The sequence below is a fragment of the Siphateles boraxobius genome, unplaced genomic scaffold (assembly GCF_051911475.1).
Source record: "Siphateles boraxobius isolate OS27281-9 unplaced genomic scaffold, OSU_SipBor_1 7, whole genome shotgun sequence".
Lineage (NCBI taxonomy): Eukaryota > Metazoa > Chordata > Actinopteri > Cypriniformes > Leuciscidae > Siphateles > Siphateles boraxobius.
The window spans coordinates 16737049-16756315 of NW_027509197.1; the positions used below are offsets into that span (position 1 = coordinate 16737049).

General features: G+C 45.7%; 1 protein-coding gene across 2 annotated transcripts; it reads right to left on the bottom strand.

The window, feature by feature from the left end:
* Positions 1-13299: 13299 nt before the first annotated feature.
* On the bottom strand, positions 13300-18830 carry LOC143724000 (gamma-crystallin M2-like). Of its 2 annotated transcripts, none has more exons than XM_077216977.1 (3): positions 18804-18830; positions 13860-14102; positions 13300-13572 (listed from the first exon to the last, which is right to left on the bottom strand). In XM_077216977.1, the coding sequence occupies exons 1-3, from the start codon at positions 18828-18830 to the stop codon at positions 13300-13302; spliced, it is 543 nt and encodes a 180-aa protein (XP_077073092.1). The 2 variants fall into 2 exon arrangements, with proteins under 2 accessions (XP_077073092.1, XP_077073093.1); XM_077216978.1 differs by lacking the exon at positions 18804-18830 and adding an exon at positions 14204-14215.
* Positions 18831-19267: the final 437 nt, after the last annotated feature.

Here is a 19267-nt window from a genome sequence, read left to right on the forward strand (position 1 = left end):
GCCTTTCATCCCGGTCCTTTTGATACTGTCACGGTAGATGTATTCTCTACTTCCTTTTAGTCTTGTGTTTATGTTGTTGTGTGAATGCACGTGTGTAGTGGGCGTGAATGTATGTCATAAACTAATCCACTCCAGCTGATCATCATTATCATCACCAGCTGCAGTCCATTACACCTCTCTATATACTCATCCCTGTTTCATCTTCCTTTGTCAGATCGTTGTTGTTGGATGTGCGTCTTGTTGGTTCCGGTTCTGTCTCCCTGCCTGGTTTTTCGGTTCATCGTCTTCATCGTGTTCGCCTACTGGATTGTTAGTCTCACCATCGTCACCGCTGCACTGTTTGTCTGCACCAGCTCTGACCGTCTGAGTCCCTGCGTCACCTGCTTACCATCTACTTGTACTGTCCGTTTCCTACATTAAACTGGTTGACTCGCTATTGCTTCCTGTCCTTAATACAAACGTGACAGAACGATCTGACCAGGCTATGGAAGCAGCGAGCGGAGCTTCATCGTCCTTGGAGGAATTTGTCCACCACAGTATACGAAGAATGAATTCGCTGGAGAAGGACATCAGCGACACGGGAGAGGCAGTACAAGCTCTGGTGGCGCAGGTGTCCGAGCTCACCGAGCAGATTCAACGCCTACGTGTTCCCGCTGTGCCGCCCACACCAGCCGTTCCTCCCACACCACCTGAGAACCTCTCCCAGTCAGAACCACGCCTACCTGTTCCTGAGGCCTATTCAGGTGAACCATCACTCTGCAGATCTTTCTTGACCCGTTGCTCGATGCATTTTGCACTCCAACCACGTACATTCAATACTGAACAAGCCAAGGTGGCTTTTGTCCTGACTTTGCTGACTGGGAGAGCGGCGCTTTGGGGAACGGCGGTGTGTGAGAATCAAGACTCATGCTGCAACTCGTTCCAATCTCTCTCCGTCACCCTTAAGGAAGTGTCCGATCGTGCCGTCTCCGGGAGAGAAGCAGCTAGAGTGCTTGCTCCTAAATTCATTGGCCCGTTTACTGTCACCAAGATTATTAGTCCGGTGACAGTCCGCCTCAAACTACCTCTTGCGTACAGGAGGATCCATCCCGCCTTCCATGTGTCTAAGATTAAGCCCGTGTTTCATTCTCACATTAATCCACCAGTCCCGGTTCCTCCCCCACCGCGACTCGTAGATGGGGAAACCACATATTCGGTCAACCGTATTCTGGACTCGAGGCGGAGGGGACGCGGATTTCAGTACTTGGTGGACTAGGAAGGTTACGGTCCGGAGGAGAGAAGTTGGGTACCTGCTAGAGACATCCTGGATAACTCCCTTATCGATGATTACAATCGACAGGTAAGGGAGTCTGAGAACGCCAGGAGGCGTTCTTAGGAGGAGGGGTACTGTCACGGTAGATGTATTCTCTACTTCCTTTTAGTCTTGTGTTTATGTTGTTGTGTGAATGCACGTGTGTAGTGGGCGTGAATGTATGTCATTACCTAATCCACTCCAGCTGATCATCATTATCATCACCAGCTGCAGTCCATTTCACCTCTCTATATACTCATCCCTGTTTCATCTTCCTTTGTCAGATCGTTGTTGTTGGATGTGCGTCTTGTTGGTTCCGGTTCTTTCTCCCTGCCTGGTTTTTCGGTTCATCGTCTTCATCGTGTTCGTCTACTGGATTGTTAGTCTCACCATTGTCACCGCTGCACTGTTTGTCTGCACCAGCTCTGACCGTCTGGGTCCCTGCGTCACCTGCTTACCATCTACTTGTACTGTCCGTTTCCTACATTAAACTTGTTGACTCGCTATTGCTTCCTGTCCTTAATACAAACGTGACAGATACTGCATGAATGACTGGAACATTTGTGCCAGTGCTCTGATGGCTATCCCTATCGCTATCCCCCAGTGGCTGGGATTTCCGCAGGCAGCAATCTCTCCACGGCAACACCTCCAACAGCACCTTGGTCCATTACTGCATCTGTGCCCTCTACAGACTGACCCCTCATTTTGGGTGGCATGTCAGCAGAGCATTACCTTATGCAGGCACATCAATCACTGGTGGGAGGATCCGACTTCTGTTACCATATGTAGGAAGGCCAACCAGTTGGAGTGGAAAAAAAAAATGACGTGCTGTACAAAATGTTGATGCAAAATCCAAAAACTGTGTTTTATTGGAAGGTGATAAAATATTTACAGTGCAGGAGAAAACAAAATAAATAAAAAAGTGTACGAAAAGAAAAGAAAACAGCAACAATGTGCTAATTTTGGCTAAACCAAATGGCCCAAGTTCGCAACACAGCTCAGTATTAGATTTATCTGAGTCCACAATCAGAACTGAAATCCTTTCAGCCAGCAAGCCCACCTATTAGGGTATACCAAGCACAGGTAAAAACTAAAATGTTTGTAACAACTAAATTAAATAATATAAAGACACAGCACAACACTTAAACCTTCCAAACAGCTAAAACAACAAACATTAACAGAGAAAGTGTTTAACAATCAATTAAATGGCAAAAAGAACTGTTTCTAAAGAATCTTCCAGGTGATTCGTTCAAACATAATTCCACACAGAACTCAACACTCCAGACCCCCAAATCACCACTATAATCTAGGACCATAAATGGAGTGGGCTCCAACCAGTCTGAGCTAACCAATGAAAAACCCCAGCTAAGAACTTTATGACCATGAAAGCTTCAAAGAGATGTGCCCAACTAAAGGAAGAACGTTGTCAACGTTAGATAGTTTGGAAAAGACTGATTGGTTCAGAGATGTCATGGCTCGGGATCCACCAAGATAACGGCAGAGGTTGTTTGATCCCAAGACAAAGGATTTAAAACAGACCTCCTTCTTCTTAAGGACCTCTGAACGACCCCAGGGTTGAAATCTCTTAAAACCACAGAGACTGAGACTTTACATATAAAAATGCATAAAATCATCCCAAAACAATTAATTCTAATCAAACATTGTTCAACTACATAATCCTGTACTCTGCATGTGTCTATTATGCTTAGATCACATACAAGTCATGTAATTGTTTTAACTATTAGATGTTTGAATGAAAGTGTGTCTTGTTTCCTATCAGTACAATCATATGTTCTTAATTCAAAAGATGGCTTGATTGAAATCTGTGTAAAATGTGTTGTGTTCTTATAATAGGAATCATGTCTAAATTATACCCTCTGTACTCTGCTAGAGCTGGAGAGTCGTGAGACGTGAAGAAAATGCCACCTCTCAAATAAAGACAGTGCCTAACACTGCGTCAAAAGGGGTGTATACGGGAGAATTCAGACAATGAATACGCCCGCTAAATGTTCTGTTTGGCAGGGATCTTTGGAACTTTGTTACGCATACCTGTAAATGCCCCCAAAGGCCCGAAAACAGGAACTTGTCTGACCACATGCTGGTAGTTGATGGCTTGCTTTGTAAATGCTAATTTGTTTTGGGACTGGCAGCTCAAGATTGCCCCTATTCCCCTGCCCCCCTCATTAGTATTCAGGAAAGGTGGGCTGATAAGTGCTTTAGATTGTGTCACTCTACAACAAAGACTGTAGACCCTGAAAAGCAGTTTGTATCTAGGTGTCCTCTGCTCTTCAAGATGGCTTGCAAAAGATCGCTGGAGTTTTACTGAGAGCAGAGTAGAGATGTTACTCCTTTACGTTGGGACAATGTGGCTATTCAAACTCAGAGTCCGAACGAAAACAGACTGGTGTATATGGTAAATGCAAGTTTGAAGAGGATATTTGAAAAGCTGGAGACGATGGACAAGAGGTTGGATAAGATGGAGGCTGACATCAATGAGCTCAAAGAGGCAAAAGAGGAGCCTGCTTCAAAGAAATTAAAGAGAGCTGGGAATAATTCTTTTGCGGTAAGTTATTTTGTGACCGTCACAAACATTTGACGGTGTCCGCTTAACTATGTGTGCTTTATTTATTAATGTATTTGAATTGAGCCCTCATACTATGTTGGATGTTTACAGAAATCTGTACGGAGATTGCACAATGGGGAAAACAACATACACAAATATGACCCACAGACAAGGTATATCTTTAAAACTATTGTTTCATAACAGTCCTTTCTTCTAAATTATATTTTTAATCAACCTTCTTTAATTACTGCTCCACAGTCTATCCTCCCCCCACAACCTCGAGGTCACAACCTATCTTTATAATGGCGTCTCCATGGCTGTACTGGACGTAGATCCTGCTGTTTTTAAAGGTAAGTCACAAGAGAATGTCCCAAGGCTACAACTATTTATCTGTATAGATTAGTTAGTTATAAATAAACACATTCTCCCCCCTCACTATCTTCCTCTCTCTAGCATCCTGCAAGACGTATTTTGAAACTGTTAGAAGGGGTTACAGGATGGCCCAAGATGAGAACAAAGACAAAATGGAGGACAGCAGGATCATTGTGCGCATGAGACAAAGAAAAAGAAGAGTACGTGTAAATAAATATAAATCTCAGTAAAAGACTCAGCCTGGGAGAGGCTCCCATCCCAACCAATTTGATATTTTCAGTGGTTTAATTACTTTTTTACCTCCTATTTTGCAGCTGCTGAGCAGCAGGACTGGCGTTCTCCAGACAAGAGGAAGAGGCAGCTATCTGGAAGACTACAACAGTTGACCACATGTCTGAAGAGGAGGATGCTATCTTGGATGGAAAGTCAGTGTGGGTTGTTCGGCCTCCAACCCGCAGTACAGTTTTGTCTGCGCTGTGTGGGGTGCTACAAAAAAGACTGGAAGCAGACCAGAAGTACTTGGGAACTCATAATGCACGAGTTGGTGCAGATCGAGTCGCGGTGGAGACCACAGAAGCTGGCCTGTGAATTATTTTAGTATTACGCATCTAAATATTATTCTATAGTATAATTTGAATATTCTGTTGATTTTTTATATATAGCATTATTTATATTATAAAGTACTATTTATAGATTGTATTATATATAATTATATATAGTTTTCTATATATATATATATACTGCATTTATATATTCTATACAATTCCATATTGTTATCTATTTATAAATTGTATTATTTATATATTGTACTATTTATATATTCTAAAGTATTTTTATATTATATTGTTTTCTATATATTATACACAGACCTTATATATTATATGGGGTTATATATTGTATGACTAATAGTAAAGTGTATTCTGTGCTAATGTATTTTTATTTATAGAATTTTGAATGTGTGTATATATATATGTCATGTGCCCAGTGTCATTTAAAAATAATAAAAATAACAAACTCAACTTTGTCTATCTGATTGTCTTGACATTATAACCATGAACACCAATGATAATAAATATTAAAAATGAGTAATAATAAACCCAAATGAGGCCGTAAACTGGACCAATAGTGTGGGGGTTTAGAGGAGGGACAAAGCATTGAGCAGCCAATCCTATATGTAAGACCTCTGACCAATTGAAGGAGGCCACTGCCTTGTGTCCCAAAGGTGTGAAATGCTAATATTCCCTTGCATTGACCCCGACCGGGGGATTATTCACCATGGTAACTGATGGACCTTAGTGGCTCCCTGCTGTGCCCCAAACTTGGTACATATCCAGGAGTATTCGGGGTTGTGTGACGGGACAGCAAACTCCCGTACACACACGTTTATTTGTGGAGTACACAGGAGTACTCAGGAGTTTTACATGCCCGATTACAGCTCTTTTCACGCAGTGTAATTGGTCAGAACTCATCCAGGACGCTGGACAAACATTTGCCAGAAGTAGAGTTGAGTTGTTCGCTAGAGTAGATTTACAGAAGTCATGGAGAAGCCATGACGGGGAGACCGGACAGACAAGTAAACCATGTAGACGAGCAGACAAAAGAACCCATGTGATAATGAGCTGATGAGTTGAATCAGGTGTGTTTGATTAGGGAGACAAAGAAAACGTGCAGTGTTGGGGGTGCGCAAGGACAGGTTTGGGAACAACTGAATTAGAGGGAGTAAGTTTAATGCATATTTGACGTGCTGTCCGGGGGGAGGGCTTCGAGCTCGTAATTCGGACAAAACCCAGAGTACCAGAGTAAAATGGGTGTATGTTTGGAAGTCCAAGTTTATAGAGTCACCAGGTTAACCTGTGACAGTGTCCCGGGGAAGTGATGATGAAGATGGAAAATGACTTGGGAGTAACAGAGGAGAATGGACACTGGGATCAGGAAACACAAGCCGCGTTCCCACTGTCGGGCCAAAAGCGGGCGTGCTAGTGCGTGCCAGGGCCAGTCGCGTTTCCACTGTCACTTCCGGGGCTTGATCAGGCTTTGTCAGGGCTTCCTCGGGGCCAACGGCCTGGGTTTTCTGGCCCGCCGAATACCTTGGTCCAAAGCGGGCCAGCTCGGGCTAGAGCCGGGAGACGGCAGCGCTGGATGATTCTGTCAGCTAAAAAAAAGCATTAAAGACTTTTAAAATAATTTACCTCAAAACTCACTTTCATGTTTGAATACCTTCTGTTTGTTATCCGATGTGGATTCTGATCACCGTATAAGGTAGAAATATTTATACGCGATGTTAAAGACTATGCACCCTAACCATTACCATAATAAACATGGTAAATATGAACTGAAGAAATCAGACAAATCATAAAGGCTATCACAACCATGTTCTTATTTTATCTGTCAGTAGCCAATGTCTCGTGTCTTTATACCGGACAATCATAAAATGAAGCAACTCTATTTCTGACTGAAAATATAATGTACTCGGTTACTAACGTAACCTTGGTTCCCTGAGAGTAGGGAACGAGTATTGCATAGCTATAAGCAGTGGGAAAACTCCTTTTCTCGAGAATATTGAAGCCAATATTTTAAAACGCAGTGCAGCTGCTCAACGGGCACAGAGCAGAGTGTCTAGATCGCTCATTGGCTGTACTGCAGCAACTTCGCGTCAGAACCCGCCAGAATGGTTGTGGCTTATGCCTATGTAAGCAGACCATTTTGCCATAGAGTCAGGTTAAATCGATTGAAGCGACAGCACCTGAGCCAAGCGTAATAACAAGGCAAGCTACGCAATACTCGTTCCCTACTCTCAGGGAACCGAGGTTACGTTAGTAACTGAGTACGTTCCCTTTCGAGAATGTTCACTTCGTATTCTGTAGCAACACGCAGTGGGAACCCATTTTAAAACGTCGTGCTATTAGCTAGCGACTTCACCCTGAACCATTACTGATGTTGAGAGCACCTTAGGAACATAGCCGTAAGGAGGTCCTTCCTCAGTGCTATAGTCTTTGCGGACCAGGACGTGGTGTCCCGCCAGATCTGGGAGAAAGGTTTTCAGGGCTAAGTGAACCACTCTCATTTCAAGGCAGTTGATATATAGGCACTATTGGCCTGCCTTCGCACAGTGCTCCCCAACCCAGGTTGGGGGCATCTGTTGAAACCACTTTCCTTCTCGAGACCAATCCCAGTTGGTACCAGTTGGTGTGCTTCCAAGAGGTCAGGGCTTTGACTCAGCCATGATCCACCCTGATGCATAAGTGACCGGAGCACCACGCATGAGCTGGCACTCAGTGCTTAAGCCATTGCTGTAGGGGACGCATGTGCTAGCTGCTGAATATTAAGGGTGCGGTCTGGCGAGAGCCACGCTTTCATTTGTCTCGAGTCTATAACTGTTCCCAGGAAGTACGTATGCTGGCTGGGAGACAGTGTGCTCTTTGCAAGATTGACCCTGAGACACAGGCATTCAAGATGGCTGAGGAGCCCGGATCTGTGCGTTAGCAACTGGCTCTGCGATTGGGCCAGAACGAGCCAATCGTCGAGGTAGTTCATGATGCGCATGCCCCGTTGTCTCAGGGGAATAAGCGCAGCATGCACGCATTCCGTGAATTTACGGGGTGCCAGAGACAGACCGCTCTGGCGAAATGAGTCGGACGTTGCAATGATCCATTTTAAGATATGGGCCGATTATGTGGAAAAACAATTAAATAATAGATTTTTTTTTTGTGCTAATTTCAAAGAACGGACATTCAAAAATGATCTCCCACAGTTCCGTAGTCCAGATAATTGTGTAAAGGCATTTAAATGACTATAAAATTTTACAAAGTTTTACTAAATTCGCTGGAAATTAACATTTCTTTTCTCAACTCCTCTCGTTACCTCTGAGCTTTTCCCGGGTATCCCCTGAAACGTCACTATCACTGCTCTCCAAATGGTGTAACACGTTATATAGAACCAATCAAAAAGCTTAGAAATTTACACAAACGCTGATCATCTGTCGAGGGGAATCTCCGTTTCGACTGACCGGCACTTGATTGGTCCAGTCATCCTCCTGTCAGATTCGCAGCGCTCTGTGTAAACAAGCTAGCAGATATCTTCAGAAACATTTAATATTATTAATTTGAGAAATGTCGCTGTCAAAAGAGAGCAAAGTCGCCAAAGCGTCATCAAGCCCCCAGTCCTGGATTTAAAAAAGAAAGACTTATCTGTACAAAAATATCCGTTAGTTTTGCACAGAAAATACAAAAAACCGCCAGCTGAGAAAGTAAGTTGTCCCTCTCCCTGCCCAGCTACGAAGAAAAGAGCTGAAATGTGAATTTAATGTCCAATTTGAATCTGAGTGAGTGTATTTATTGTGTATGGATGTGAGTGAGTGCAATTATTGTAAGTGTAAGTGTAAGTGTATTTATCTGCAAGGAGCATCCATTACAATGTGTTTGATTAACCCAATATTTCACTGTTGGTATCTCCGTTATGATTTTGTTACACTGATATTGTCAACTAGCCTAAACAAAGATATGATTGCATAGGTTAGCATTATATCTTCTCTGTTTCCTTGTCTCTCTCTCACTTTGTCTCTCTTTCTCTCTCTCTCTCTCTCTCTCTCTCTCTCTCTCTCTCTCTCTCTCTCTCTCTCTCTCTTTTTCTCTCTCTCTCTCTCTCTCTCTCTCACACACACACACACACACACACACACACACACACACACACACACACACACACACACACACAGACACAAACACACACACACACACACACACACAAAACAAAAATGTAGCACCTCTGTTCAGTCTTTCTGATTTTAGTAAATTTTAGTAAAGGTTTTGAGCATTTTGAATGGCCATTTCATGATGGCCTTGTTCAGGTGTCTGAGATCTAGAATTGGCCTGAGGCCACCGTCCTTCTTCGGAACGAGGAAGTAGCGACTGTAAAAGCCCGACTCGCTTAATGATGGGGGAACTATCTCGACAGCTCCTTTCATTAGTAGGTTTGACACTTCGGTGCGAAGGACGCAAGCTCTGTTGCTTCCCACTGACGTCTCGACTACTGCACGAAAGCACGGGGGTCTGCGAGCGAACTGGAGCGAATAGCCTCGCTTTATTGTTCCCTATCGGTCAGTCACTACAACCTAGGTCATGACTGACCAATAGGAATCTCGCTAGAGAGGCCAATCTACTTCGAGTGAAACTAAAACAAGCCAATACACATTGGCGTGTAATCATTTGCAACAGCTGTTCAGCCTCGCAGTGTGGGTATTTAACAAGCAGCTGGTGCGATTGCACAGTTAGCTTTTTGCTTCGGAGCCAAACACTTCGATGTCTCTGCTTACAGTTCAACCAACTTCTACGAGCCTTTCTGGACCTCTCCTTCCCGGTGCGGGCGTGACAGCACGGGAGTGCTCAAAAGCTGTTAAAACAGCTGGTAAGGTGCGCCTGGCAAGCGCTCAAAAGCTGTTGTAACAGCTGGTAAGACCTCCAGCGAGAGAGATCCAACGCACAGACGGGTGCACATTCCCGTCTGTGATCGCTGTGGCTGTTCCCCTGCGTGCTTCAGCACCAGTGAGAGTAGTCCCTAAAAGAGCTTACACAGATAGTTTGCGTCTTTTTCAAGATGACGTTCTATCTGTGCGTTTCTGGATGCGGTCGTTACCTGGGGTCACGGGATGGTCACGTTCGCTCCCTCGTGTGCCTGGGCCTCGAACAGGCACAGGCAGCGTTCGTGGATGAGTCATGTACCCATTGTGGGAAGATGACCGTCTCGGAGCTGAGGTCGAGACTCACGTTCCTGCAAAGGGGCGGAGTCCCCGTGCCTGCACCTCGTTCCAACCCCCCTTCACGGGTTGCTTCGGGCAGTGACACGGGTGACCTGAGGATTACAGTGAGCGCGCTTCCTTCGGGGAACCAAGCCCCCAGGAACCCTCACTCCTCTCATGCTCCGCAACCAGTTGAGCTGCCAACGGAGCGTGCTGGAGCATCCTCGAGATGTGTACTAGTTGTTTCGTTCGGCGCTCCCTGCGAAGACCAGATGTCGATCGCTGCATCGGCGGGTGGGTCAGACCTCTCCGCGGACGACGGCTCGGAGCCGCTGCCTCCTTCAGGTGTGGCAGCGGTGCCCGAGTCGGACCTGGAGATGATGGCCATGCTTTCCCGGGCCGCCAACAGGATCGGGCTCGTGTGGAACCCTCCACCGTGTCCCGAGCCCTCGACGTTGGACGATTGGTATCTCGGGGTGGCGCGCGCTGGTTCTCAGCAACCCACCCCAGTGCCTTTCTTCCCGGAGGTGCATGAGGAGCTCACAGGGACGTGGACGGCACCTTTTACAGCCAGAAACTGTCTCGGTGGCTCCTCCTCCCTCACCACCCTTGATGGCGGGGCAGCTAAGGGATACACGCGTATCCCGCCAGTGGAACGGGCCGTTGCTATGCAACTGTGCTCTAACTCCACTTGGCGTGGAGAACCGTGTCTTCCTTCCCGGGCCTGTAAGTACTCGTCGGACCTGACCGGCAAGGCTTACAAGGCCTGTGGGGAAGCTGCCTCTGCCATGCACGCTATGGCGTTGTTACAGGTTCATCAGGCCAAACCACTGAAGGACCTGCACGAGGGTGGTCATGATCCACAAGTTCTCCAAGAACTTCGTGCCGCAACTGACCTCGTGCTTCGTGCGACGAAGGTCACTGCGCGGTCAGTGGGTCGTGCGATGTCCACACTAGTGGTCCAGGAACGCCATCTCTGGCTGTGTCTGGTTGACATGCGGGAGACCGACAAGATCAGGTTCCTTAACTCCCCCGTGTCCCAGACCGGCCTCTTCGGCGACGCGGTCGAGAACTTCGCCCAGCAGTTCTCGGCTGTACAGAAGCAGACTGAGGCCATCAGACACATCCTGAGGACATCAGAATGAGGCCATACCTCCACCCCACCGCCCGCGGCTCCTCGGTCTGCTCGTCGCCGTGGGCGTCCTCCTGCGTCTGCCCCTGCTTCCGCGCCGCAGCAGCAGCCTCCATCTAAACGCCGCTGTGGACCCAGTCGCAGGCAGGGCGCCCCACCCGTCCAGGCCCCCGCCAAGAGGGGCGGCAAAGCCAAGGGTAAGCGGCCCTAGGACGGGCGACCCAGAGATGGAAGGGACTGCTCTCCAGGAGACGATGACTGCATCGCTGTCCATAGGGAGTCCTATTGGTCAGTCATGACCTACGTTGTAGTGACTGACCGATAGGGAACATCTCGGTTAAATATGGTAACCCTCGTTCCCTGAGGGAGGGAACGGAGACGTAGGTTCCGTCGCCACATCTGCTGCCGCCCGCCGGGGCGGTCAGCTTTCTCAGGCTTGGCTCCTCAGCAAAAAACTAACTGTGCAATCACACCAGCTGCTTGTTAAATACCCGCGCTGCGAGGCTGCACAGCTGTTGCAAATGATTGCACGCCAATGTGTATTGGCTTGTTTTAGTTTCACTCGAAGTAGATTGGTCTCTCTAGCGAGATTCCTATTGATCAGTCATGACCTACGTCTCCGTTCCCTCCCTCAGGGAACGAGGGTTACCATATGTAACCGAGACGTTTTCATTACCCAGTTTGATACCCCGGGAATGGCCTGCCTGGCCTTGGCCCGTGTGGCTAGGGGTTGAATGAAATCTGGGGGCGGGTTGCCATGTAACGGGAACCCGACCGCCTGAGCTTTGGGAGCTAGAAAAATATTCTTTTCTAGTGTGTTTGGGTTTGCTATAAAGGCAGCTTTTTTTATCAGTGGCACTTGCTTTGTAACGGGCCTGGTGACTGATTTTTGAACATTTCCAGCCGATAGTTTTGACCAATAGTTTTAGTCTTAGTTTCAGTTTTCGTTTTTCGAAAATAACCTTGGCATGAATTGCATCCGGAACGTGGCATTTGCAAAAGCGGCGTTGTAAAATTTGCTCTTTCCGCTTCTAGAGTGTCGCGACGGCGAACACACAGAAGTAGCCGAATATATAGCAGAGGATATAAAGGCATCTATTTTGCCGGATTGCCGCAGGTTAATGACGATTCAGGGGAAAGAGTTGGTGCCGAGTCCTCGTCCGCTGCAGGGACTTATCGATTTCAAAGGCTCGGAGATCAGCGAAGAAGGTGTTCGCTGAAGGAGTTTAAATCTGACTCTATGGCAAAATGGTCTGCTTATATAGGCATAAGCAATGCCCATTCGGGCGGGTTCTGATGCGCACTGTGCGCGAAGCGACCTGATTCATTCGCACATCTCAGCCGCCTCACCATGGGTTTGTGCAGTTGCTGCAGCACAGCCAATGAGTGAGTTAGATGCTCTGCTCTGTGCTCGCTGTGCAGCTGCACTGCGTTTTAAAAGAATGGCTTCAATATTCTCGAGAAAAGGAGTTTTCCCACTGCGTATAGCTACGCAATACAAAGTGAACGTTCTCGAAAGGGAAATGTAGCCTACTGGGAGAGAGTGCTAAAGCTCCTCATGTCGTATTTTTGGTGGCATATTTGTAGAAATTATCATTCTTTCTAAATGTGATGTAAATATTTCAGCAGGCATGTTTTATGATAGCCTACTAATCGGGGCAGTGCCTGTGGCTTGTCTGTTCGTCCTATGTCGAGTAGCATATAAAATTAATGAAACACATTGGACTCTATTTTATGGAAAACAAATACTGGGATTTTTTTTCTAAATATAATCTTTTGTGTTCCACAGAAGAAAATCATAAGCGTTTGGAAGAACATGACGATAAGTAAATTATTTAGTTTTGCCATATGGACATTTAAGGACTGCATTTTGAGTACTATATTTCTGATATATTCTAATAAAACATAAGCATTTGTAATTTCACCAGCTATGAGAAACAAGCTATTTTCATGCAGTCTGTAGTTTCACAGGTATGAACAGGGTTTTATGTTTGACTGGACCTTGTCATTTAAAAGCCTGCACCCCTCATATTTACAGTAGCCTAGATTGCTATCCTATAGCATAATAGAATTCAGTAAATTCTTTTTAGATCTGTTTAATTCATGAGGTGTTGTTTGTGGGCTACTAATGCAAATATTATTGACATCAATGATTTTCATGACAGAATGTGTAGTGCTGTAGAGAAAATACTTTATTAATATGAACCCTAGTAAAAGGAGTCCATGACACGGCTCATGCTCATGAATCTCATGCCACCCATATTGCTGAAGCTCTTGTACTCTCCAGGCCTGAAGTAGGACATCTTGCCTCTGTAGTGGGGCTTCTCATACATGAGCCAGTGGCCGTCCATCACGTGACAGGACTGGCAGTGAGACATGCGGTAACGGTCCATGATGTTGTCACAGTCATCCATCATCTCGTGCATCTGACCCATGAAGTTATCCTTCTCGTAGATCCTCATTCTGTAGGAGCCCCTATACTGAAGTGAAAGAGAAGTCCATTATTTTCAAGCTTAGCTAGTAGAAACAACATCTAATTTAAACAAATAACAAGAACTGTGTAGTTCTGCCTCATAAATCGTTTTGAAAGGATGGTTTGAGTTGATGGATTTTAGAATTTTCCTCTATGTCCTGCAAATGTATGTCCTACATGTGTTTGGTTCATGATTCTAGATAAATATAAATGAAATATTTCATTAAGAAATATTCTAAAATGATTGGATGTGGCTTTGGGTGTGTTACAAAACAATACATTAATGGAGCTCACTATTGGGATCATACGGCAGGACCTGATGCAGTTGCTCATTCCAAACATAGACATGTAGTCAGCATACTCGCCCCTTTTAAAGAAATACTGATTTCCCATGTAGTTGGGATGATCATACATCATCCAGCATCCACTCTCCACTCTGCAAGAGTGACAGCGGTTCATGTAGGAAGAGAAGTCACCACTGTCACCCATACACTCATAAGAGCGTCCCTGGAAGTTCCTGTCCTCGTAGAAGATGACCTGAAAAGAAAGTTAATATTCAATGAATTGTCACTTTATATAACTTATATCAAAGTAATTTGATTGAAACTGTATGTAATGGGTGCAGGAATGAAGTTTACCTTGCCCATCATGGTTGCGCTGGCCGATCCTCAGTAGTTCCACAAAGAAGAAGCTGAAGCTGATTCTGGTTTTTGACTGACTGCTGTCACCCGTATCTTTATACTAGACCAAGACTAAAGACTACACAGCCTCTATTGTTGGGCAATTCATGACTGTGAAAGTTAGAATAGAGGTCATTCCAGCTAAAGCTTGGTATGGAGATCTTAGTGTTCATATTATTAGGTCTGTATAATTTCTGAAGTTATATATATATATATATATATATATATATATATATATATATATATATATATATATATATATATAGTTTACATAGTTTGTTGTTCCAGATTATTGCATTCTGATTTTTATGTTTTTTATTTTATTTATTTTTTATATATATAAACACTAAACATTAAAAAACGAAATACTAAATAGTTTTCAGCCTTACAGATTGTTTGTCGTTTCAGATTCCCACATTCTGGTTATTTGGATTTGTTTTGTTTTTGGTTTTCTTTGGTGTTCATTTCAAAATGATGGAAACAGGTCCTTCCATTTGATTACACCCTTATATATAAAAAACGTCTCGGTTACGTATGCAACCCTAGTTCGCTGATAGGGAACGAGACGCTGCGTCAAGCTGTGGGAACGCCTCTGCGTGTGTGCGTCATGAAGCACGTATGGAATCAGTCCAATGGAGAGACGGAACGTCATAGGCGGGTGACGTCATCGACCAGGAAACTATAAAGCACCCCCAAAACACAAGCGCGAAAGCTTCTTATAGGCCTGAAGGAAGCGCTAACGGGCATGCTGGGAGTATGGCAAAACGAGGCAGCGTCTCGTTCCCTATCAGGAAACTAGGGTTACATACGTAACCGAGACGTTCCCTGTCAAGGGAACTCGAGCTGCGTCAAGCTATGGGAACGCCGATACCCACGTCGCCATAGGAGCAAATGACCGTCATGTGGGAACTAGCACACAGAGGACGAGAGCACCTGCGCCCCAGGAGTGGAACTTAAGTCCAATTCATAGAACTTAACAAATGTATGCGGTGAGAACCACCCAGCCGCATCACAAACATCACTTAGCGATACTCCTGACAACAATGCTTTAGAAGCAGCCATACTCCTAGTAGAGTGGGCTCGTACAGCCAAAGGTGAAGGCTGACCAGCCGACTCATAAGCAAGTGAGATGGCCTCAACCACCCACTTGCTCATACTCTGTTTAGAAGCGGGACACCCTTTCCTGGGTGGTCCAAAGCACACAAATAACTGTTCTAATTTCCTCCACAGGGCAGCTCTGTGGACGTAAGCGTCTAACGCCCTAACCGGGCAGAGAAGGTTAAGTTTCTCCTGATCTGATGACACAAAAGGAGGAGGATAGAAAGCCTGCAGCACTGTAGGTCTAACAGCATTAGTAGGGACCTTAGGGACATAACCTGGTCTAGGGTATAGGAAAGCCTTAACCATACCAGGCGAAAACTCCAGGCACGAGGGTGCAACCGACAGGGCCTGCAAATCTCCGATTCTCTTAAGTGAGGAGATTGCAAGCAGAAAAAAAGTTTTGTAAGTGAGAAATTTCTCAGAAACTTCCTCAATAGGTTCAAAGGGGGCCAAAAAAAGGCCCTCTAGTACAATGGCCAAATCCCAAGTCGGCACCCTCGTACGAACTGCAGGCCTCAGCCTCTAAGTGCCACGAAGGAAGCGAGTTATAAGTGGGTGTCTCCCAAGAGAAACTCCACTGAAAGGGCCATGGAAAGCAGCTAGTGCCGCCACATACAGGAGGGGGTCCCCCCAAAGGCGAACCTCAGGAACTTCCTGTGTTGTGGAAGGATGGAAATATGGAAGTACGCGTCCTTTAGATCTATCGTGACAAACCAGTCCTCAGATCTGATTTGTGACACGGTCTGCTTGATAGTGAGCATCTTGAATTTTAGCTTGCCTACCGAGCGATTCAACAGGCGCAGATCTAAAATTGGACGCAACCCCCCATCCTTCTTTGGAACGATGAAATATCGGCTGTAAAAACCTGATCCAATCTGGGAGGAGGAACCCGTTCTATAGCCCCCTTTTGAAGGAGCGCTTTCACCTCTTGTTCCATTACCAGAGCCTGCTCGGGGCCCACCACTGTGGGCAGAACCCCTCTGAATTTTGGTGGACGACACCTGAATTGGATAGTATAACCCTTTTTTACTGTGTGCAGAACCCACTGAGATATTTTTGGAGGGCTTTTCCACTCTGCCAGAAATACTACTAAGGGTACCAGTCTCTCGAGACTGGGCTCTGGTGTAACTTGAGCAGCAAACACAGCGCCCTGTAACGGCGCACCGGCAGGGAACGACTGGCTTAACTGCTCTGAGACCCTCCTCAGAGGGGGCGAGCGTCCCTCGGGAAAGCGCTCGCTGGGACCGTCTGTGCCCCGGTATGAAGGCGGGGTTGGCAGAACGGGCCCCTGAGGGCACCGAAGAAGAGCGGGCACCGTGTAATGCGGTGAACAACTCTCTCCCACGGCAGGGACCACGCTCAGCATCCTGACGCCAGTGGCGTCAGGACTTCCTCTTTGCCGAAGCCTTCTTAGCCATAATAACTGTCCTCAGATCAGTTTTGCCAGAAAACTTCGGCTGAGAGTGCCGCGTCTGGTACCACTGTTTGGAAGGGGGAGCGCGAGACGCTACACTCTGCTTCTGTTGCGCCCTATGTGAGGAGCTGACTGACGGCCTGGACTGCTCCTGCCCAGCAGTACCGGGGACATGAATTTTAAGAGGCATAAATTTCTGAAACGCTGCCGACTGTTTCTTCTCTTCCTGAAATCTTTCTATGACAGTATTTACAGAATCACCAAAAAGACCAAGAGGAGAGAGCGGAGCGTCCAAAAGAAAAGCTTTGTCTTTTTCTTTCATACCAGAGAGATTTAACCATAGATGCCTCTCTGCGGCCACCAGGGCTGCCATAGTACGGCCCATTAGCTTGGCTTACTCCTTGGTGGCGCGCAGAGATAAATCTGCAGCCTGACGCAGTTCGCGAACTACGTCAGTGCTGACCTCTTGAGTGTCACTCACATCCTTTAATAAGTCAGCCTGGTATGCCTGCAAGATGGACATCGTGTGCAGGCACGGCGAGGTTTGACCGGCCGCCGAATACGCCTTACCCACTAAAGCTGACGTACTTCTAAGAGGCTTAGAGGGTAAAAGTTGTGCTTTAAAAGAAGATGCAGCTTCAGCAGAAATATGACTAGCAAGCGCCTCTTCTGCTTTGGGCATCGCCCCATAACCATGAGATTTAGCCCCCACAATGTTTGAATAAGTGGAAGTTTGAGGGCTAAAAACACGATAAGAGACCGGCTTTTTCCACGATCTCGAAACCTCTGTGTGGAGATCAGGGAAGAAGGGCAAGAACCGGCGTGGAGGTTGAGAACGGGAAGGCAAAAATCTTTCATCTAATTTAGATTTTTCTCTAGACTCCTGCCTAACAGCTGGCCACTCTATGTTTATTTTAGAAACAGCACGAGTGAGCACCTCCATAACCTCCTCACTTTCGGGAGAGCGAGATGGCGAATCATCGACATCTCCCGCATCCAGACTAACAACATCCAGATCCTCAGAACTGGATAGTTGCAGTACTGGGGCCTCAGTTCGGGGGGAAGAAACTGCAGAGCGTGCTTCCAAACCCGAGACTGAGGCCCTGGATCTAACAGGTAAGGGCTGAGATAGGGCAGAGCCCGTCTCAAGCCCCGCTGTTTGATCCATCTGCGATCCCCATGAATGACGTCGCCGCTCAGCCTCGGCATAAGCGGGACCCGATCCGCGGGGATCGCGAACCGAACCACTCTCCTCAAAGAGTGACCGGCGGGAGCGGAGCGTTCTAAGAGGCAAACGCTCGCAATGCTCACAATCAGCCCCCTCGAGAGCTGACTGGGCATGCTGCACTCCCAAACAAACAACACATAAGCTGTGTGTATCCCCGCTCGTTAAATAGTGGAAGCAGGGAGGAACACACTTCTTAAATTGTTGTTCGCTTGCCATTGTCTCTCAATATATATATATATATATATATATATAGTTTTTTGAAATAGTGAAACTCCTGCTTAGTGACAGACAAAAACACTTGAGACAGATCCACATATAGCGCTTACTGAAGTCAAAGAAGCTGTCGCGCTTGTGTTTTGGGGGTGCTTTATAGTTTCCTGGTCGATGACGTCACCCGCCTATGACGTTCCGTCTCTCCATTGGACTGATTCCATACGTGCTTCATGACACACACACGCAGAGGTGTTCCCACAGCTTGACGCAGCTCTAGTTCCCTTGAAAGGGATGCAGAAAGCACTTTCTTGATCTGTCAAGCTCTCATCTGATTGGCTGGTTTTACACAATATATGTGAGAGAGAAAACTGAAATGTAATTAGCCTTAAAATAGTTGGTTCAATTGTCTCAACCTGGTTCAACAAAACCAGGTTGAGACAATTAGTGCTTTTGAAGATTGTTTAAATAATTCTTTATCCAGACCAAGCTATTATTAGTAAGTAGCCTACGGGATGGTCTACAATGAATTCCTTATATTATGAAAAGATGAATTGTTATCCTATAGTACAAGAGAACACAATAATGAATTACGGTGGTAACACTTTATTTCGATAGTCCACTTTAGACATTCTACTAACTATAAGTAACTTTGGAGCTACATGTCAACTAACTCTCATTAGAGTATTAGTAGACTGTCTGCTTAATATTTCTTAACACTTTATTTTGTTGGTACCCCAACAGACATTCTACTGACTATAAGTAACTTGGCAACTACACATCAACTTATTCTACTAACCCGAACCCTAACACCTAACCATAACCTAACAGTCTAGTGACAGTCTACAGGCTACTAATGTTCTAATGAGAGTTTGTTGACATGAAGATGAAAAGTTACTTATAGTTAGAATGTCTAAAGTGGACTATTGAAATAAAGTGTAACCATTACTTTTAACAATTCCTAACCCTTTGACAAAAAGGATTTAAAAATCTGAAAATCTCATAAATTTAATTTTATGTATAAAACAACTTCAGTCTTTTCACCCGGACAATATTTGTAATATTTAGG